This window comes from Schistocerca serialis, chromosome 3, assembly GCF_023864345.2.
Source record: "Schistocerca serialis cubense isolate TAMUIC-IGC-003099 chromosome 3, iqSchSeri2.2, whole genome shotgun sequence".
NCBI lineage: Eukaryota > Metazoa > Arthropoda > Insecta > Orthoptera > Acrididae > Schistocerca > Schistocerca serialis.
This window is the reverse complement of record NC_064640.1, coordinates 760,797,498-760,820,892: the sequence shown is the minus strand read 5'-3', so window position 1 is coordinate 760,820,892 and position 23,395 is coordinate 760,797,498. Positions and strand designations below refer to the sequence as shown.

Sequence of the window (23,395 nt, the reverse complement as noted above, 5' to 3'; positions counted from 1 at the left end):
GACATGTACTCTATACATTCATTATTTACAATAAGAACCTTGTGCCTATTCTAGTCTCTCCTCAAGAAATTATTGAAGTTTTCAGGGAACTTAAAGTTTGACACCTGAATCAGATACAGTCTTGGCACTGGCTGTCATAGTACCCTTTCTGTTGATATAGTCAGTATACAGGACGTGACTCAGTGCACAGGTAGTTTGCAGTGTGTGCATAGTAGTGGAGTTAACAGCTCTGCCCTGGATCCCTTAATGAACACATAAGTGGTCTCTAAACTTGACATTATGGGAAAGTAGAGTGAGGTCAAACCCAAGGATGTAGGGAGTCCAGTGAGTGAATGTTAAACTTAAAGCTGCTACTCACATATTTTGCATCCCAGATGATCCTTCAGCACTCTGCCATCCATCCATCCATCCATCCTAGCCCCTTCCCCTTTTGGAAAGGTGCTGCTAAGCAGCCATGGAACTGGCTACTGTCTTCTGGTTGTACATCTTCATCTTCAGTAGTCCTTATTGACACCCAGTATGAAAGGGGTGCAGGTGAAGGAGGGGTTAAAATAGTTTCTTTATTAATTCATTGAACTTAACTGCACCATGAACCTGGTCAGAAGTGGCTGTGGACAGGCATCAGGATGAATGCAAACAAGTCTTCAAATAATCCAGCCAGCTTTTACACTCATTAGAGTATGTTTCCATCTTAATGGAATGTTTTGGCAGTGTTGCGACAGGCCTAGCAAGGGCCAAAGTTCTCAGGGACCCAAGCTGAGCACGCAGTGGAATGCTGACTAGGCCCGCTGACATGATGGCAACAACCAAGGCCCACATGGGTCCAGGTGTAGCATGGTGCGGGGCAAGGCAGCAATGTCTTGGACTTTGCAGCAGGTCCCAGTGGCATGGTGCCAAGAGTCAGCCAAAGAGCAGGGGTGGGTGGCTGGCTGGCAAAGTGTTGGCTGCCAGGGCTTGGCACAGAGGCAGGGTCCCTTCCCTGTGGCCAAGTGTCACCATAGTAACAGCAAAGACTGGTCGACACAGACTGGCTGTCGCATACTTCCCATCTGGCCAAATGCTGACTGGCTGCTTCGGTTGTACTTAAATGATGATGCTGCCCACTGACTGCAGCAGTCAAGGCATTTTAGTGTTCCACTGAATTATCAGGAAGAGAGGCAATGACTGGCTGTTGTAGCCAGCAGCAGGTCAGCTGCAGTTCTTCCTGGTGACTGGCCTGGTTTCGTCAAACGAAGGCTGTGACACAGAAGAGGTATTGGTCCACTCGACATGACGGACCAGCACTTCACTTACTCCACTATGATCTGATTACCACCCTAGTGCTCCATCACTTGCCCCAAGTCCCATTATAACTTCTTCACTTCATAGTTCAAAGCAGCTATATTTTTCTTTGTCTCCTCTTTCTGTCTGGTGTATATAATGTAACATGGCAGTGGCATGCCAAAATACTTGATGTGAAGTGGTAGAAGGTGGACACACTTTAGACTCTCAAGGAAGGAAGTAGTTGTTTTCCCTTAGTGGAGTGTAAAGTTGGGACAGTTTGCCTCCTCTTAAATGCTTTTAGATTTTAAACTTACAGTTCCATTTTTTGTGCCTGCACATAAAATTAGTTCTTGAATGTTGATACTTATTTCTCTATGCTTAGTTTAAGAGTCAAAAATTTCCTTTTGCAATCTCACTTCAGATAAAGAAGCTGGAATGAGGTATTTGTATTGTTTGGCTGTGACAGTGTCAGAAATTTTGGAGGTCTGGTAAACATGTCAGATAAATAGAAAGCAAATAATGAGTAACACCATTGTTGCTGAGTGAGGGTTTAAGGAGACAAACAGCCAAGGTTCAAATGGCTCTGAGCACTATGGGACATCTGAGGTAATCAGTCCCCTAGAACTTAGAACTACTTAAACCTAACTAACCTAAGGACATGACACACATCCATGCCCAAGGCAGGATTCGAACCTGCGTCCATAGCGGTCGCGCGGTTCCAGACTGAAGCGCCAAGAACCGCTCGGCCACACCAGCCGGCAAACAGCCAAGGCCATTAGTCTCCTGTTCACCCCCAGGACAGAAAGAGTGTACCCAGTCTGTTTGAATATAGAGTAAATTCTGCTTGCTAGTTTGAGAAAGTGTTCTAAATGCTTGCGTAGCATGTATCTGAGGTGGAAACATGAGAACCTGCCTGGTATTCACCTAACGGGATGTGGGGAAATCGCCTAAAAACCACATTCAGACTGGCACACGCACTGACCCCTCATCACTAACACAAGTTAACAAATTCAAGCATTTTTTTTTCTGCATCTGGTTTGTAAATGGGTGGATTTACCTAGTTTTGGGGTGCTAAATACACTGGTAAAATCAGTTTCTTTATGATGTCACATTTCCTAGATACACAGTAGATTAAAAAATGGTAATAGCGAATATTGACACAATTAAGTCAAACAGAAATACACATTCAGAATGTTTGAAATCAATACTTTTTATAATTTCTGCCTAGCAAGCAATAAAACCCGGGTTGGAGTCCTCATCCCTAGCACAAATTTTAATTCATTTCGTCTGCTTCGATCAATACTATTTTGTATGTATATTTGGGCATGCGGCCAATAAAAGGTCCAAATTAGTTCAGAAGATATTTTCACCTGTAATCGTCTTTGGTTTTTGAAAAATGCGACGACGGAGCTCTTCTTTTGTTGCCGTTTCTTCACTCTCCCTAACAAGACCCCAGCAGTAGTCACCCATCATCGAAGGGTTCCAGTGGCCTTGGTAACGGTGTTCCATGAAAGAATGTCTTGGTGAAAGTGTTCACCATGCTCATCACTTCCAAATTTTCCGGGAAGAAATCAAGGTGAGAATGTAAAAAGTGAATTTCAAGTGACGTTCTACACATCATGTTCTTATAGTTGTCCAATAGATCATTCACAATGGTAACATAGTTTTTTTGTTATTTCTGTTACCCAAAAAGCCAGAAGACTAAGCAGCTAATTGGATATGTGATTTTGGTACCAAAGGTTGGCTCTTTCAGAAATTTTCTTATTTGTGGTCCAACAAATATGCCCTCTTTCAGCTTTGCGTCACTTAATTTGGGAAACTTTTCTTTTAAGTGATTGAAGGCCTCACCTTCTTTATCCAGACTTTTTACAAAGTTCTTGATAAGCCCCAACTTGATATGAAGGGGAGACAAAATGATTTTATCAGGCTCAACCAATGGGGTATTGTTCACATTTATGTTTACAGGAACATACGACTTCCTTATAGGCCATTCCTTGACTGTATAGTGGTTCTTGGTGTCACGGCTGCCCCAAAGGCACAAAAAGCAGCAGTATTTCATGAATCCAGCCTGTAAACCTGTAAGGAGTGCAACAACTTTTAAATTACAGCAAAGCTGCCATTCATGATGCTTACATTTGATTGCCTCTAGCAGCAAAGCCATGATTTCATAAGTGTCTTTAATGTCTACTGCATAAGCCAAAGGTATTGATGGAAATGCATTGCCATTACGCAGTAATACTGCTTTCAAGCTGGTTTTACTGGAGTCAATAAATAGTCGCCACTCCTGTGGCTTATGTTGTACACCTAGTTGTAAAGTTTGCACTATCTTCCATCGGAAATGCTCACTGAGGATACCTTTCACATCACTGGATTACCATACCAACCATTTACTGTTGATTTGTAAATCTTCTAGCTTTGCTCTGCAAATCAAAAACAAACATCTACATCTACATACATACTCCGCAATCCACCATACGGTGTGTGGCAGAGGGTACCTCGTACCACAACTAGCATCTTCTCTCCCTGTTCCACTCCCAAACAGAAAGAGGGGAAAAATGGCTGCCTATATGCCTCTGTACAAGCCCTAATCTCTCTTATCTTTGTGGTCTTTCCGCAAAATGTAAGTTGGCGGCAGTGAAATTGTACTGCAGTCAGCCTCAAATGCTGGTTCTCTAAATTTCCTCAGTAGCTATTCACGAAAAGAATGCCTCCTTTCCTCCAGAGACTCCCACCCGAGTTCCTGAAGCATTTCCGTAACACTCGCGTGATGATCAAACCTACCAGTAACAAATCTATCAGCCCACCTCTGAATTACGCTTGAGCAGTACTCAAGAATAAGTCGTATTAGTGTTTTATAAGCGGCCTCCTTTACAGATGAACCACATCTTCCCAAAATTCTACCAATGAACCGAAGACGACTATCCACCTTCCCCACAACTGCCATTACATGCTTGTCCCACGTCATATCGCTCTGCAATGTTACGCCCAAATATTTAATCGACGTGACTGTGTCAAGCGCTACACTACTAATGGAGTATTCAAACATTATGGGATTCTTTTTCCTATTCATCTGCATTAATTTACATTTATCTGTATTTAGAGTTAGCTGCCATTCTTTACACCAATCACAAATCCTGTCCAAATCATCTCGTATCCTCCTACAGTCACTCAACGACGACACCTTCCTGTACACCACATTTATCATCAGCAAACAGCTGCACATTGCTATCCACCCTATCCAAAAGATCATTTATGTAGATAGAAAACAACAGTGGACCTACCACACTTCCCTGGGGCACTCCAGATGATACCCTCACCTCCGATGAACACTCACCATCGAGGACAACGTACTGGGTTCTATTCCTTACAAAGCCTTCGAGCCACTTACATATTTGGGAACCAATCCCATATGCTCGTACCTTAGTTAGGAGCCTGCAGTGGGGCACCGAGTCAAACTCTTTCCTGAGGTCAAGGAATATGATCTGATACCCTTCATCCATGGTTCGCAAGATATCATGTGAAAAAAGGGCGAGTTGCGTTTCGCAGGAGTGGTGCTTTCTAAAGCCGTGCTGATGCATAGACAGCAACTTCTCTGTCTCAAGGATATGCATTATATTCGAACTAGGAATATGTTTGAGAATCCTGCAACAAACCGAGGTTAAGGATTTTGCTCTGTAATTTTGAGGATCTGTCCTTCTACCCTACTTATATACAGGCGTCACCTGCGCTTTTTTCCACTCGCTCGGAACTTTACATTGGGCAAGAGATTCACGATAAATGCAAGCTAAGGAGCCAATGCAGTAGAGTACTCTCTGTAAAACTGAATTGGAATCCCATCAGGACCTGGCAATTTATTTATTTTCAACCCATTCAGCTGCTTCACAACCCCAGGGATGTCTATCACTGTCCTCCATATGGGAAACTGTAAGAGACTCAAAAGTTGGTATGTTTGTACGAGCCTCCTGCGTGAAAGATTTATCAAATGTTAAATTTAAAATTTCATCTTTCGTTTTGCTGTCTTCCGTTGCCAGGCCAGACTGATTAGTGAGTGACTGGATGGAAGCCTTCGACCCGCTTACCGATTTTATGTAAGACCAGAATTTCCTTGGGTTTTCAGCAAGATCTTTTGCTAAGGTATGACGATGGTAGTGGTTGTATGCTTCACGCATCGCTCTTTTTACAGTAGTGCTAATCTCTACTAACTTTTGCCTGTCCTCATTCTCCCGATCTTTCTTGTACCACGAGTACAACTGTCTTTGCTTCCTGAGCATTCTCCGAATTGTGCTGTTAAACCATGGTGGGGTGTTCCGTCCGTAACCCACTTTTTCAGCACATACTTCTCCAATTCGTGATTTACAATGTGTTTAAAATTTGCTCATAATTCTTCCACGTCCATCGTACCGGAGGTAAATGAAGTCAATTCATTTACTAAGTGGGATACTAACAACTGCTTATCTGCTCTTTCTAGTAAGAATACTCCCTTAGCCTTCTTGACCGACTTTTTAACTTTCGTAACCATAGTCGTAATAACAACATCATAATCACTAATCCCTGGCTCAGCACTGACACCGTCGATGAGGTCTGATCTGTTCGTGGCTATCAGATCTAAAATATTTCCATTAGGTGTTGGCTGTTGATTTAGCTGCTCAATACAGTTTTCGGATAATGTTTTAAAAAGTAATTCACACGACAGCTTGTCTGTACCACCTGTAATGAATCCATAGACATTCCAGTCTATAGTAGGTAGGTAGAATTCGCCTCCGACTAATATAGCATGATCCGGGTACTTCTGCGATACAGAGTGTAGACCCCCTTTGAATGATTCTAGAACTGTCACGGTGGAACCTGGTGGCCGGTAATAACACCTAACAATTAACTTTATTTCTCGTAGCCCTGTTAAACGTGTGCAGATAACTTCACAATCACACTCTACTTCGACCTCAGTAGACACAATATTTTTGTCAACAAGTAAACATCAAAAGAGAACAACAGCAAAAAGCGAAATACTGAATATGAAAAATAAAAAAAAAACCTTTAAAAACTCAAAAATGGTATGTGCTAGAACATTTTGAAAGGTATATTCAGATTCTACACACCAAAATACATACTAGTTGATGTATCACATCCCAGATGCAGAATGGCTGTTGACTAGTGTAATTAGTCCTTGGCCATTATACCTCCCTGCCCCAGAAGTGGGCCGGCCGTAGTGACCGTGCGGTTCTAGGCGCCACAGTCTGGAGCTGAGCGGCCGCTACGGTCGCAGGTTCGAATCCTGCCTCGGGCATGGATGTGTGTGATGTCCTTAGGTTAGTTAGGTTTAATTAGTTCTAAGTTCTAGGCGACTGATGACCTCAGAAGTTAAGTCACATAGTGCTGAGAGCCATTTGAACCATTTTTGAACCCAGAAGTGGTCATGTTAATGCATGGCTATCGGAATGGGTATGCCGTTGGAGTGTTGTAATACTCATGGAAATGTAAATTTGCCAACATTAATAACTGGAGAGTTAAGACTCTTGGGTGTTTTAAGATAATAAGATTTCAGTATAAATGCTTGGAAGACCACAGAAAATATTCAGAGTATCCTCAGATGTTTAGATGCGAGGGTGAGTACAGAGGAAGAATTATTGCTCCTATTATTGACAAACATTCATTTTACATGAAGGTAACCATGTTTCTTAGGAATATTGTTTTGTTTCTCATTGACTGTAACTCTGTCCAAAAAATTCTGCTCTCTACAACTCATTTTCTTTTACGTCCTTTGTTATTGTGTTTCCTTCCTTCATTTCACTTGTTAGCCTCTAATATATAATATGATGACTGAGCAGGATAGCGTAGTAGTTAGCACACGGGACTTGCATTTGGGACGATAACTGTTCAAACCTGCATCTGGCCATGTAGATGCAGATTTAGATTTTATGTGAGTTCCCTAAATCCCTTAAGACAAATGCTGGGATGGTTCCTTCGAAAGGAAGTGGCTGCTTTCCTTCTCCATCCTTCCCTAATCCAAGCTCGTGCTTCTTCTCTGATGTTGTCATTGGCGGTGGGACATTAAACACTATTCTCCTCTTCCTCCTTATATACTGAGTTAGTTGTTGAATATGCTTTCCTTGTGTGCAACTAGCAATAAAGTGTTTTACGGATGTTCTTTATTCTACCTTAACTTGTTTTGCTGTACATCAAGAGAATACTGAATTATTCTAATCATTGCTGAAGTCAGAAATGTAGAAAGCAAATTTTATTGTTACTTCTGTGTTAATAAGAGTTCTGTGTAATGTTTTGTATGCGTGACATCATTTCACCTGTAAATACAGCAGTAAAATACTGGAAGCTCCATAATTACAGTGAAAACCACTAGTTTCACATTTTTGTGAGTTCCTAAATCATGCTATGTGACAACACCAATGATTCATCAAAGACTACTATAACCAATTCCTATCTTACCCATGGATAATCCAATGAAGTGTTCTGAATGTAGCGAACTGCTTGTCAATTCATCATTAGATAATTGCAGTAAAGTTTCTCAGTGTTTCCTCTGTCAAACCATTACGAAACGTATTAATTTCTAAAGCATATTTTAAAAGGAACACAGAAGATCAACTTAAGGTTAATGTTGATTGATCCATACACTGACTTGTTTTTTATTGCTGTTGCAGAAGCTCCATTGGATGAGAGTGTAACCAAGGCAAAAGAAAATAAATCAATTGAAAGTGATGCATCCAGTAGGGATGTGAAGCGAATGGAGGAAAGCCCATCCTCTTCTGAACTGAAGACTGAGAAGGAACAAAGAAACCGAAGCCACACACGTCAAGAGCAGCCTCGAGGTAGACACAGTGGCTACGCAGTGTATCGTGGAGGTGGCTGGGGTCAACAGCGAGACTCGAGAGTGAATCGTTGGGGTGGATCAAATAGGAACGTTCATAATTTACGTGACGAGTGGACTGAATCGGAAGAGATTTCAGGAGATGAAGTTTCTGCCTCAACAGAATCTGGAAAAGAAGACGTAGGACGTGCCATTGGTGCACCACCTAGAAGAGTGGAGAAAGATAATCGGCGTACTCCTCGGTATGAATGTTTTAAATATTGTATTTACGATACTGTGGTATCAGTGATGATCAAATATGTAATGTAGACTAAAGCTTTAAGTCTTGCATAAAAAAAGGTGTAGAAGAAATTGTAACAGAGGTAGAAAACTACAATATTTTCAGCAGTCACTTAACTGCTGAGTTTTTAATGTAGTCAAATAGCTGTAAGTAGTAATAGCTGTAAGAGCTTCTATAGCTGTAAGTAGTAATAGCTGTAAGAGCTTCTATAGCGTATCCTGGTATATTGTTCGCACTTCTATACGATGCTATTGTTGATATTATGTTTAAAGAAATATTAGCTTCAGTTGTTTATATTTCTTCCAAAGAGCAGAAGATTTCATAGTATTGATTTTCTATGTGTAAAGTTCCTCTCTCCATTCTTGAAGACATTCTTTCTTACCACACTAGAACATAATTGCTTTTCAGTGATGCTTCATCAGTTATTTGTCTTACAAACTGTGTCCACTATGGGCTTCTGCCTCTGTTGTCTGGTTATGGTCAGACTACTTCAAGTTTTGTGAGACTTTACATGATAAAATATGTGGAGTACGAAATCTTAATTTTCAATATAAAATTGTCTTGAGTGCACATTTACGAAATGATGAACAGTTTTGATTGCTGAAGCAATCATCTCGAGACCTAAAATAAACAAAAATTTTGTTTTATAAAAGGTTCTGCCGGCCGGAGTGGCCGAGGGGTTATAGGCACCACAGTCTGGAACTGCGTGACCGCTACGGTCGCAGGTTCGAGTCTTGCCTCGGACATGGATGTGTGTGATGCCCTTAGGTTGGTTAGGTTTAAGTAGTTCTAAGTTCTATGGGACTGATGACCACAGCAGTTGACTCCCATAGTGCTCAGAGCAAACCATAACTGCTTAAAATATATACTGTATATCAAGAACAGAAATTGACAAAGAACATACGCATAAAATATATTTACAGTAACTCGTCACGTGTAGTACAAACGTTGTACAGAGTCTTTAAAACTACTGTGTGTTCTATGGTGATGTTACTGTTTAAGACAATTCACATCTGCTAAAGGGCGCAGCAGTTTGCATAGTTACTTCATTCAATTTGTTGTCACCGTTGATGTAATAGTCTTCTTTCCGACGACTGGTTCTAGGTAGTTCTCCATGTTTGTCTATCCTAGGCAAACTTATACTATCTGTAAAACTACCACAACCTACATCTATTTGAACCTGTTCATTGTACTCAAGCCTTGGCCTACCCAATGCTGTTGTGTCGTCCCCCCCTTCTTCCCTCCAATACCAAATTGAAAATTCTCTTATGTCTTAGAATGCAACTTGCACTCCGATCGCTTCTTTTAGGTAAGTTATGCCATGAACTTCTGTTCTCCCCAGTTTGATTCAGTATCTCATAGTTGGTTATGTGATCTACATATCTAATATTCAGCATTCTTCTGTGATATCACATCTCAAAATATTCTTTTTGCTTCTTGTCTGAACTGCATATTGTCCACATTTTACTTCAGTACAAGGTTACACTCCAGACAAAACCCTTTAGAAAGGACTTCCTAACACTTAAATTGATATTGGATGTTAACAAATTTCTGTGATTCAGAAATGTTTTTCTTGCTATTGCCAGTTTGCATTTTGTATCCTCTCTTCTTTGCCCATCATCAGTTATTTTACTACTCAAATAACAAAACTTACCTACTACTTTTAATTTCCCATTTCTTAATCTGATTCCCTCAGCATTGCCTGTTTGAATTACATCACAGTCCATTACTCTCATTTTGATTATGTTGATATTCGTCTTGTTTCATTTTTCAAGACACTATCTGTTCTGTTCAACAGTTCTTTCAAACCCTTTTCTGTCTGATAGAATTACAGTGTCATTGGCAAACCTGAAAGTTTTTATTTAAGAGAATCATAAGGGCCTAAAGCACACTGTCATGAATTTTGAGATTGCTCCTGACATCTATGAATCTTATAGTGAATCAGCTTTGTGTATGCTGGCCCACATTGTATATATGAACGTTCACAAAAATGTCTTTCACAGACTCCTCCAATATTCATTTCCATGTGTGTTTAAAGCAGAAAGCCTAATATTGTTGCTCTGATCGATTGTTATCTAGTGTTGCCAACATAATTTAGTGTCCACATCATGAACATAGTAGTAGCACTTATACTTTCAGTTCTATCTGAACCCCAAGCCACAGAATTTGCGTAATGAAAATAACAGTTACTATGAAGTGTTGGAATAGGTCATAATTTTGTGTGTGTGTGTGTGTGTGTGTGTGTGTGTGTGTGTGTGTGTGTATTGTGTAGTAGTAGTAGTAGTAGTAGTAGTAGTAGTATTTATTCTTTTATGTTCATATTCGAGTTTACCGTTAATTAAAAACTTTCCAACTGTCAAAATACGCTATTCTCACTAGCCTATATAAGTAAATATTGTGAATTAACACTATATTTATTATTAATCTTAAATATTAGTTAATATTTTGTGACATAAATAGGTACATTATCTTTTCTTAGGAAGTATGGGATGTTGATACTGGGTTAAAAATAGGAGGCCAGACCTTTAAGACAGCTGGTTTGTCTATGAATTAGATTTTCACAGATATTTATTTTTCTCAAAACTTTGTGTTCTTGTTTTGGGCCCTTGTGGTTCTCAGTGCCTCATTTCTTCTCCATGGCCTTTAATACCCTTTCCAAATTTCTTCTTGTGCTCAATGTGCAGATTGCATAACATCAGCGATAGACTACAAACCTGTCTGTCTCGCTTCTGAACTATGACTTCCCTTTCGTTTCTGTGTGACTTCTATAACTGCAGTCTTGTTCCTGTTGAAAGTGTAAATAACTTTCACCTGTATGCTACGCCTGTTACCTTCAAAATATCGGAGAATGTGGTCCATTTAACATTTTCAAAAATTTTTATTTCTGTGAATGCTATAAATGTAAGTCTGCCTTTCTTCAGCCGGTCTTGTAGGGTAAGTTTTCGTCTCAATTTCATATTGTATGTTCCTGAATTTCTTCAGGATCCAAACTAATGTTCCCTGAGGACAGCTTCTGCAAGTTTTTTCATTCTTCTGCAAATAATTTGTGTCACTATTTTGCAGCCATAATTGATCTAGTGGTTAGGTAACATTCACACCTGTCGACACCTGCCTTCTTCAGAAATCGAATTACAATGAAACCCCGCTTTTACACTTTTCAAGGGACTTCAGAAAAATAGTGTAAAATGCGGGAAAATGTAAAATGTGGGAAATAATGTTTTAAGCTGTAAAAGTTATGTGTAGGATACCGCCTTGCACTTTATGTATGATGCATGTACATAACAGGCATCAAAAGACTTGTCAGTGAATTTTTTACTGTCTAATAAAGGTCTATTAGCTAATAAAAACCACTGATGTAACTGGGATTGATAACTATCTGCAAAGTGGAAACGTTTGACTTAATTTCAATTGTCATAATCAGTGTTTTTGGAAAGCGTGCAGCTGTCATTCATTATTTAAATAATAAGATACTGCACTAGTTACGTATTTTTTCATGCTTAGTACGACACGTTTCAAGAATTTTTTTCTCGTTGCCAAGTGCAATTATGTAAATAAGTATTTTGTATGGTGTTTGAATGTGTGTTACTCTGCATCTTTTTGAGGTTATCAGGCACTGTGCCTCATCAGTTATGTAGAAAACCACAGACACACGCAAACTATCACTCACATTGTTTGTTTGTGTAACATAAAAAAGAAATACATACGTAAATACTTAACTTGACAACGAGAATAAATTCTCGAAACACATTTTGCTCAGCATGAATACAATACATAACTGGCACTGTGTTTACACTAAAAACATTTGAACAACACAAAGTGAATGACTGTGTCAACTAGCGCTCCACGTTGCCATATGCCGAAACACGCCAAATATGGTTCGACAAAGGTGTCACGATGATCACAAGACTCACGAAACTGCATTTGTGCAGTAGAGACAGTTTGGAAATGGTTGTGATTGGTCATGATATCTTCATTCGAACGAACCTAGTTATATACTCCCAATAGCCACCACGCCACGTAGAGCTGGGTAGCAGCGGGAGATACGGCATGAATTGTTAAAATTTTTACTTGTTTACCCGTTCAAGTCCGCTGAATAGAGTGGCCTGGTGTCAAGAAACTTAACCACATAATATTTGTAAACACTACTGGATGGAACATTTTGCCAGTATCATATTTTCTCCACAAACATTTCTTTGTAATGCATAAATTGCGGGAAAATTATAAATATGTTGATGCAAAATCAAGTGCAAATTAATATTGTGGGTATAGGAAACTTGACGGGACCAATAAAAATGTCATAAATGGCGGGAAAACGTTAATTCCGGGTATGAAGCGGGGCTATACTGTATTTCATTCTTCTTAAAATCCAAAAGTAGTTCTGCTGTCTTGTCTATCTTGGACACTAGGTGAAATATTTTGGCCATGGCTGGCTCCCCAGGGTTCTCACTGGAATGTCATCTATGCCAGGGGCCTTATTTCCACTCATGTCTTTCAGTATTTGGTCAGATTCTTCTCACAGTATCATCTTATTTTTCTAATGTGAAAACAAAATTAAACAAAATACTCTAGAAAAAGAATGTTTGCAGTATAACTGAGTGTAGTAAAAGAATTCCACAAGTGATACTACTAAAATGTTGGGAGAATATATGAGAAGACAAAAGGTATTTTCTAATGAGCAGGCTGCCACTTGATAATTAAGAGGTGCACATCAGTAAATTACAAAATAATTTAACAAAGAAAATGCAAGTTTCAAGAGGCCAAAGAGTGCACCAAGTGTGGGTTGCTTTTTTTCAGGCACCCTCTGACTTCTTGTTATCAGTTGCTGATGTATTGTGGACTAGTGTAGATGGTACACAAGGAAGCAGTCTTGCTGTCTCCTTGACTTTACTGATGGGTATCTTTCCGTTATCAAATGGCAACCTGCTCATTAGAATATGCATTCGATATTTGCATATATGTAATACTTTTAATACTGCCAAAATTTTTTTTCCTTGCAAATTTTGTTCTTATGCAACATATTTAATCATGTTACTGTGCACACCGTTGTGTCCAGCAGCAGATGTACATTTGTCTCTATCTTAAATTCTTGCATCATAGAACACACGGTTGTTTTCATTACTCAGTGTGTGTTCATACTGCATGTAATTAGTTACTGTAAACATTTTTAGTGGTATGTTCTGTCACTTTCTTTTCTTTTTATGCAGTACATATTGTAAGCAGACACAGCTTTTTATGAACAGTACTCTCTTGTGTTGACTTTAAATTCGAAGATGATTGCTGGAGCAGTTGTAACTGGTCATTATTGTATAAATGTGCAATCAAGAAAATTTTTATATTTTTAAATATGAAGATAGCTATTGGACCTTGCCAGCTTGAAACCAAAGTTGATGAATCTTTCACATATCCATAGTATAGCTAGTTCCATTACTTTCACTTCATTCAGCTTTACAATTTATTTATTTATTTGCTGGTATGGATTGCGGACTGCTGAAAGCCTTTCTATTTGATTCCACTGGAATTAACTGTATATCAGGTGTCTGGACTGCAATGAGTGGAGTTCGTGTGTAATGCCGTGGTGGCGGTGGTGGTGACAATGAAAGGGTAAAGCCATACACAGGCACAAAGCTCGTTTGTCTCGAATAGCCCCTGGGCTATTCATCATCGTCAAATGTGACAAGCTGTTTTACTACGTGAGACAATGTAGAGAGGTTTGCAATTTTACGTGCAACATTGGCATATAAGTCTGATGATTCGTATCTTGAAGCTACTGTCTCACCTCTCCTTGTTGGCCAAATAGTGGCCAGGAAACTGTTGTTCTCCTCCCATCTACATCTACATGGATACTCTGCAAATCACATTTAAGTGCCTGGCAGAGGGTTCATCGAACCACCTTCACGATTCTCTATTTTCCAATCTCATATAGTGCGTGGAAAGAACGAACACCTATATCTTTCTGTACAAGCTCTGATTTACCTTATTTTATCATGGTGATCCTTCCTCCCTATGTAGGTCAGTGTCAACAAAATATTTTCGCATTCGGAGGAGAAAGTTGGTGATCGGAATTTCGTGAGAAGATTCCATTGCAACAAAAAATGCCTTTCTTTTAATAATGTCCAGCCCAAATCCTGTGACACTCTCCTCCATTATTTTGCGATTCGCACTCAAGGAATCGAACGAACTACATCTAGATTTGAACACATTACACAAGCTTACGTTAGTAACATTAGGTATTGAGGTGGGAAAATCACAGTGATCTGAGGTTTATTTTTCTTAATATCACAAAATAGCTGTTGCCATTGAGGTAATTGGTGTTTTAGTACCTGCATATTTCTACTGTTTTCACTTCAGCATCATTGTTAATTATTATTGATGTGTGAAACTCTGTGAATACCTTTGTATTTTTCATGATATTTAATCAGTAGTTGCAGATGTTCATGATGGGTCAGTTAGTCACACTGTGCTTCATATAAAAACTTATTGCATCTTCAATCAAGCATGTGGAACTAATTACAACAAATTTCACACCCCCTTTTTTTTCTTAAACAAAACACCATGTAACTGCAGTACCTTGCTGATGCTATACTTTCTCCAGTAGGGACTGGAAATGTTGTTTTTCTTCATGTGCAGCAAAAGTGCAGTGTAAATTATTGTACAATAGTTTTATACCTATGTTTTAGAAGGAAACATTTATGGACATAAAATATGGCATGACTCTTTCTCCTATTTTCCACAGTTGATGTTATATATCAATAGGTAAATTATGTAATTACGATAGTTGTCTTCACATTACTGATTACAGGTACTCAAGAATGACATTCTACCCAGAATGGGGAACATCATCAACACAGAATGAGATTTTCCCTCTGCAGCGGAGTGTGCGCTGATATGAAACTTCCTGGCAGATTAAAACTGTGTGCCCGGGTCCCGAGTTCGAGTCTCGGTCGGGCACACAGTTTTAATCTGCCAGGAAGTTTCATCATCAACACAGTTTTCTCCTTTAGCTCTTACCAAAGCTGATACCCCAGTCCATCTCTTTGTGAATTATTTGTTCTTACTCTCTCCCCATTATAACTGAAATAATGTTTTTTAAGTAGCTCATAAATAATTATTCAGTGGCTTTGCTCTGCAAATATCATATATAAAAATTCCTTCTACAGAATCAGATATTCAAATTTATCATTTGTTTTACTAATAATTGGTACATCTTTCGAGATGTTTTACTTTTCTCTCAACTATTCTGCAAGTCTGTTCTGACATCAGTTCTTCATTACCTGACTGTTAAATGAAAATTATAATTGGAGTACTGTAAAAATGTAAATATTTTTTTTTGTTTTTAAATATTAGTTCATTTTGTTTAAAGTGTTTGGGAAAATTTCACATTTAATTGTTATAAGTTTTTTTTTTTTTTTTTTTTTTAATTGCAGGTCACCCAAACAGAACACAAAAAAGACAGAAAAAGATGAACGCAACAGAGATACGAGGAGACCCGAAGGGGAGAAAGTCACTCAATCATCTGATTCTCGTAGATTTGAGAAACGTACTTATGAAAGTGCTAGAAGTGGTCGTGAAGGATTTGCCCCACGTGGTGAACCCTCACGTAGGGGACGTGGTGGTTTCAGGTTTCGTGGAAGTTTGGGAAAACGTATGGATGGTTATGGTCCTCCTTCATCAAAAAGTCCCTTTGGACAACCTTCTGAAGAAACAAAAATAGTTATTCCTGATACTGCGAAAGAAAACCAGAAAAATATGGAGCCTGTTGTAAATGAAATAAACAAAGACGATCTCGGAGGTGAGATAATTAGCAATGAAGACAAAATAAAACAGAAGCAGCAAGTACTATCTGCTGGAATTATAGGTAGTGGTGTGAGACATCACCCAGGTGCTAACAAGATGTCGGGGCACATACCTCCTCGAATGCAGCGGAAGTCGGAGAGTGAACGTAGAGACTCCAGCAGAAGCAAAGGAGGCAACGGCAGTCGAGGAGGGGGTCACGGGCAAGGTAGGACATCTCAACGGGCATTTGGAGGGCCTTCAAACCAGAATACGCATAATTTTGATGGTGGTGATGAATGTTGGGAAACCACTTCTGAAAACAGTGAAACAGAGGACCGAGAAAGAAATGTGGGTACTCATAATGGGAAACATACATACCCTCAGTCACGTGATTCACACAGCATGAGCCGTAGGGCAAAGAACAATAAAGGTGGTTCTGGAGGTGGAGGAAGTCATTCTGCGAGAATGCCTGTTTCAGAAAAACCTGTAGGCAATGTTGGAAATACAAGTGATAATAGTGGGGGAGGTATGGCACAGAGGGGTGCTTCATCCCAAGACAACCGTTCACAGAACCGTGGCATCACTAACAACCCAGCAACAGTGGGTAATAAGTATGGAGCAAAAGAATTACCAAATTCAGTGAACAAAGTGGATGAAAATAAAGTTAATAACAGTACAATAGTTGCACAGGCAGTCAATGAACCTAATTCAGCTAAGAAAAAAGTAGAAAAAGACAAGACAAATGCTTTGGAGAAATATGATCTTAACAACTATGCAAGTAAGTTTCATTACTACAAAACTATTTCAAGTACTAGCTTAGATAACTTTGTCTTTATAGGAAAGATAGTTGCTTATGATCAAAATTTTCTGTTAGTTTTGGTTGTCAGTTTACCATTGAAGGAAATACGGTGGTCAGGGCAGCACAGGTTTAGGTGTAGGAAAACACATTACACAGTGGGATCAAAACATTTTACAAAAATAATTAATTTCCATTACACAGATGAAGTATGGTGAATATTTATCAGGTAATAAATATTTTCATGGCACAGTAACAATGAACTAAAGACACTATGCACCCCTCCTGCCCCCCCCTCCCCCTTTCCCTCCCAGCTTCCAGCACTTTCCGAACACTTGCTTTTGTCAGCTTGGGGGAAGAAAGAGGATGGGGTTTTCAGAGTTCAGTATTCTGATATTTTTTAATTTTGTTGATAAAGAAAGAATTGTCTTGCAAAAATGCTGTTTGTGTTTAGAGAATGACTGTGAGGTGGGCTGTGCTGAGTCTGTGATGAATTTTGAAGGGGAAGAAATAGTAGTATCTTTTTTCTTCAAAACAGAAATGAACAATAATTTTTGTGTTTCTGGTTATATGAAGGTCTAGTTATGTTAAAAAGCACCATCTACAAATCTACGCAAATAATCAGGACCCATATGAATGAAAGGCAGACATATCAAAAGTTTATCTAACACTTCTATCCTGATCACGTAAGTAACTGTGCATTTAATGATTGTATATAGAAGCATCTGTAACTTATGGGACTGTTATAATTTTATATTGGTAATTTCGGATACTGGGCAGATTTCTCGAGAGTTCCAGTTCCAGATCAATAACAACCTTTTGTGTGTGTGTGTGTGTGTGTGTGTGTGTGAGAGAGAGAGAGAGAGAGAGAGAGAGAGAGAGTGCAGTTCATAAAGTGATGATGAGTGTGACGGGATAGACAGTAGGTATTTTTGTTTTGGTCAGTGTGTAATCTATGACAGGGCATTTACTAAATTAATACTAGTCATCTAAGCAATTTGACTTTGTTAATACATTTTAGACAAAATAATTTCAGTCCCTTCCTTTCAAACAGGTCCTACTGTTGCCAAAATCCCAAGTGCTAATAGAAAATAAATAAAACGGCCATTCTCATCAAATATTTTGATATTAGTGAGCACAGATTCTTACGTGCAACAACTCTGCATCTGTAAAATGCATTCTACATGTCCACAACTGGAGTGTGTTGCTGTACAGATTAGTTTAGAATATGATTTGCAGTGTCTTGTCATTTTTGGTACCTATTACCCTAGGTATTATTATATCATATTGATTTTCAACTATGTGGCTTCACTGGTACTGTCATTCCTATTGCTTTACATACCAGGGACACACACTTAACTCCACAAGTGCATCACATATGTACTGACAAATTATTCTTCTGTAAGTTAATACATACAGATTGTACGAGAAATTCATTGTACTCTGACTCCAGTGTGCATATGGTATGTAGTCATTTCAACAAGTTCTTTTTTGCATACAACCATGTCAGAATGTTTACTTTTCACAGTAAATATCTATTAATGATTCATCAGATTGAGTACTATTTTGTCCAAAATAGTTGGAAGGCATCCTTTTACATGTTATCAACATATTTTAAAATTAAGAAGTTACGGAGTCTGTACACTGTCAAAAGGCTTTCCTGCACAATCCCAAATTGTATATGATAGGAAGTGAGACATATTTGATATTTGGAGGTCTGCATTGGGAAAGATGGAAATTATCCACCCACATCCTGTACTGCAACATTCTTTCCAGTAAAACTAATTGCTGCTCCTCCTCCTCCCCCCCTCCCCCCTCCCCCCCTCCCTACTACTACTATTACTACTACTACTAAAGCCTAATGTGCCAACCATGAGTGTCTATATGGTGTCATGGTACATAAAAGATTTGAAGATGATATCACATAAATTTATTAATTATGAAATTATTTTGTTGCTTGACTCGTGTTTCTTGGTAAAAGTGGTTCTTCTGAGGTAGATGAACTTTCCTTTTAGTCTCTCTCTCTCTCTCTCTCTCTCTCTCTCTCTCTCTCTCTCTCTCTCTCTCTCTCATGTTGCTTGGTGGATTTTGAACAAGCGCAGTACTTTCACATTGCTCTTTCTACTGGTTAATCTAAAAGCATAAGATCAGTACCATTGATAAGCTAAATTTCAGTTTTAATTGTGTGTTCACATACTGAATGTTAATATATTAGATTTTTTGAAGTTAAAGGTAGCCTTCACATTCTATTTCAAAAAATTGTTGCAGGTGGATTATTTCTCTTTGTGTCATCTCAATGGCTTTTGCGTTTGTTTTCTTTGAATAATTATTCCTCTACTATATGTCTCAAATTACTTTGCCGTACAGCATTGAAGAAGAAGAATTTTTGCCATACAGCATTCAAGAATAATGATTTTTATTATTTTACCATTTAGCCCATTTTCCTTACAATTACTAAGCTACCTCCTTCCTTTCTTGGAATTCCTCCACCTTTCTAGTTTTGGGGGAGGGGTGGGGAGTGCATACAGTTCCCTTCCTCTCAAAGTTTGAAGCAAAAATTTTATCTTCAGCTATGATGGCCAAGTGTGTTTTTCTAGAAACTGGCTGCACACTTTTATGACTTTTCAATTTAAATTTGCTTTTAGAATAATAATAGTACTTATAGTACAGTTGTGTGCACAGCATTGAATGTTAAATAGTCCTTTTGGTAAAGTTGCCAACAAAACACTTCAAGCTCTTAATGTAGCAGTAATTTGAAAATACCTCTGCTGTCAGCTGTTTCTTAAGTACAGGTACTTTGAGATTGATCACATTACCCATTTGATAAATGAACAGATACACTCAAGTTGCCTTTAAGGTAATAAATTACTACTGCTCACATGCCTCCCTATTTCATTACCTTTGTGTAGTCTCTTACATTATGTTCTGTTGTTGCCTGTAACTAATCAAAAATTTATTGATAATATGCATGCAGTGTATAATAAATTGTGTATCTGTCAGTTGGGGAATTATCGTATGTCAGTCTTTCTGAAAAGTACGTTTAGACTATCCATGTTTTGTCATTCATTATCTGTGTTTGACTTTGTGCCTGTTCCTAAAACATTGTTTAGGAAATGTGCTAATAGTAGAGATGTGCGTCAGTGATGTCTAGTGATAGTTCATAACTGTTGTAATTATTCCTCTTAGTGAATGCTTAGTTGTGAAATGAACCTTACTTTGTCATAATTGGGCAAACCTGTAACTTCAGGTAGTCTCTCATTGTTCCAATCCATTCTGTTTCCTTGTGAATGCTACTGTAGTTTTTCCTGTGCAGATTTGTTATCTGATTGGGTGTGAGTGTTGTTTGTGTTGCCTGTGCTATGTAGGTGTGGTGATAGTTGATGACCAGCCTGAAGTGACAGTCGAGGATGGGAATTTCGCTTTTGGTGCAGACAGCGGCTTTCAAGAAGTGCGAAGTAAGAAGAATGTGAAGGAAGCGCGCCAGAAAGGAAATTCTGAGGACACGAAGCCGGTTGGTCGCCCTCCCCGGGAAAAGGAGCCACGAAAATCTAAGCCCGGGAGTACGCAACAATCGAGCCATCCTCCACCACAGCAGCTGCAGCCACAACCTCAGGCTCAGGCACAACAGACTCCACTACCGCAAGGGCTTCCAGCAACCACAGCACCATCACCATCTTCCTCACCAGCAACACCACAGCAGGGGCAGCCTTCAGCTCAGCAACAATCTCAGCATCTTGTTACCCAGCCACAACGCCAGGGGTCACCTTCAGGAATGACAGCACAGTCTGTTCCACAGCAGCAACAGCAAATAACAGGCAAAACTGTCCTTCAACAAGAAATTTCTCAACAGCAAGTACAACGGCAGCCCCAGTCCCAGCAGCAGCAACCATCACCAACACCACCAACACAGCAGCAGCAGCAGCAGCAGCAGCAGCAGCAACAACCCTCCCAGCAGCCAGCTGCCCAGCAGCAAAGGCAGCAGCAGCAGCAGCAGCAGCAACAGCATCAGGCTACAGCAGTTGGGTTGCAAAACCAAGGAAGTGCAGGTTCTGGCCCACCATCTACCATAGCTGCGGTGCCTACTACTTCTTCCGCACCAACAGCTCCGGCAGCCAAGTTCCCTACAGAACGTCAGCGACAGAACAAACTTCCCCCTCGGTTTGTCAAACAGAGGATGAAGATGGCTGAGCAACAGAATTCAGGTGCCCATGTGGGAGCTCCAGACACAAGCAAGCAAAGCCGTCTCTTCCCAACAAAAGGTGTGTGCAAATGAATTTGTTGATTTGGAAATAGAGTAGAATGCATTAATTTGATAGTTTGTACACCATACTTGGTATTATTGTTAGCATGTGCAGAAGCGAGATATCTTAATGTCATTTATTATTAATTTTTGTACTGGAAGTGATGAGGAAGAAATTAGTTTATTTGTAATTTTGTCGTTTTACAGATGTGAACAGTCCTGCACCTCCACCTCCGGTGAATGCATGGACAAAACCAATTAATGCATCATTGCGACCAAATTCACCAGCTACAGGAACTGTTCCAAACTTACAACAGTTAGCAGTTGTATTAGGGAGTCAGGTTGATCACTGGTAAGGAAAAGAACATACTGTATAAAGGCAAATTCAGATTCAGCAATATCTGAATAGCAACAATTAAAATTTCATTCATGATTTAGTGATGTGGTTGAGACATTACATTGAAATAACTTATTCATTAACATCTACCCATAAATTCATTTTGATATTGTGAACTTCTGTAACATTAGTATCTATTCTCTGCTCTCTATCCATTCTACATTGATTCTTTCTCACTTTAGGAATATGACTTCTGCATACCTTTGCGCTCTCTCTCTCTCTCTCTCTCTAATATTTTTCAGTTGTCTTCCACCCTTAGCACATTTCTAATTATCCCCCCTTTTTTTTGGAGGGGGGGGGGGGTGAGTAGTGAAGTAGATACTGAACTCCCATGTGGACAATGGTTCAAGTCCCCATTTGGACATCCAGATTTAATTTTCTGTTTCTTTACACAAGTTAAGACAAATGCCAGGATGATTCTTGTGAACGCACACTTCAGATTTCCTTTCCTGCCAGAACATCTGCTCCATCATCCCATCCTGAACAGGACATGAAACCCAAATATTATTTTCATACTAAAATTAAATAAATGAAAATAAAATATCAAATTCATAAGAAGTTACGTTATTTGTGGAATTGAATCTGATAATTTAACAAGGTGGAAAACTTACATTTTGAAGAATTTCTTTTGAATAAATCTTTGTAATACGTTTATCAACAAGAGCCAGTTTCAGGTTTCTGGGTCCTATAATGTAGGAAATTAATCAGAAAGCTGTAAATTCATTTTGTTATTTGTATGTTTCATTAGTGTATATCATTAGAAAAGACAGTCTCCTCATTTTTGTGGTAGAAATTAGTGATAGTAGTCTTCTATTTTAATCCTACATCTGCCACCCCATTTGGCTGTCATGAATAGGTTGCATTTGGTGTAAAGTAATGAAACCACTACATTTGTCTTAACTAGGATACCATAACACTGCAGTTAGTGAATCTTTTTTAAACTTAACCACAATTTTTCATGGTTTTTTAACATTGCAATAAAACAATCAAAATAAAAAAATCTCAAATCTGTCTTGTAGTGGTAATGCCCCCAATGCAAATTGATTCCTGGCACATTTCCTGCCATTCAACCCCAAGTCAATGCTGTGCCATTCATAAGGGTATATCTAGGTACATTGAAACTGTTCCTCAGTGTACTGCCAACCGCGTCAGGAAAACATTTCTTCATGTAGTAATGTCTTTTGACTTCAAAATAAAGAGGCAAATAAGTTGGCTTGTATCAATGAGTGTTTAAAGAAGGGGTCCTGACGTTTGTTAGAGTTTACTGAAATTATAATTATTTAAGATCTTACTTGCAACTATGTCGTTTCAGTTTATCATCTGCTTTTTTTATGCAGTGCTGTGGAAGTAAGTGATCAGCAGCCACAATCTGGAACCAGCAGCCATCGTAGTACACCAAATAGTGAAAGTGTCCAGGCAAAATCAGCTAGAGAGGTAAGTTAGTCATCACTGTTGAATTTTTTCTGTGATGTGTTACAGAATTAAATTGTGTTTGTTTAAAGTTCACAGGTAAGCATCTAATAATGAAAGGCAACTACAAAAGGGCATTAAATTTAATTTTGTGAACTGTAAAACAAGAAAACAGTTCTGATTCGTAATAGACATGAGTCATAATCAGGAACAATAATAATAAACAGCATGAACATTTAACCACATCTCATTTCTTTTATTTACCTTCCTCAGTTATCTGTTTCCCCTACCACCAATGAAGTTAGTTATTATATGTCTCTTAATAATTGGGGAGCGGAATACCTTTCATAGTAGACTCTTACGTATAATTTTATTTGAATGTTCTACTTAATAATGGGAAAGTTAGGTGGGAGGTG

General features: G+C 38.9%; 1 protein-coding gene across 5 annotated transcripts in view; it reads left to right on the top strand.

Annotated features, from left to right (window-relative positions):
* LOC126470603 (protein PRRC2C-like) overlaps window positions 1-23,395 on the top strand; it is a 299,950-nt gene that overhangs the window by 202,833 nt on the left and 73,722 nt on the right. For all 5 annotated transcript variants that reach the window (XM_050098556.1, XM_050098559.1, XM_050098557.1 and 2 more), the window contains 5 exons: window positions 7,917-8,325; window positions 15,788-16,914; window positions 20,298-21,191; window positions 21,380-21,524; window positions 22,907-23,003. In XM_050098556.1, the coding sequence (XP_049954513.1) occupies window positions 7,917-8,325; window positions 15,788-16,914; window positions 20,298-21,191; window positions 21,380-21,524; window positions 22,907-23,003 (2,672 nt within the window). The remainder of the gene's footprint in view (window positions 1-7,916; window positions 8,326-15,787; window positions 16,915-20,297; window positions 21,192-21,379; window positions 21,525-22,906; window positions 23,004-23,395) is intronic.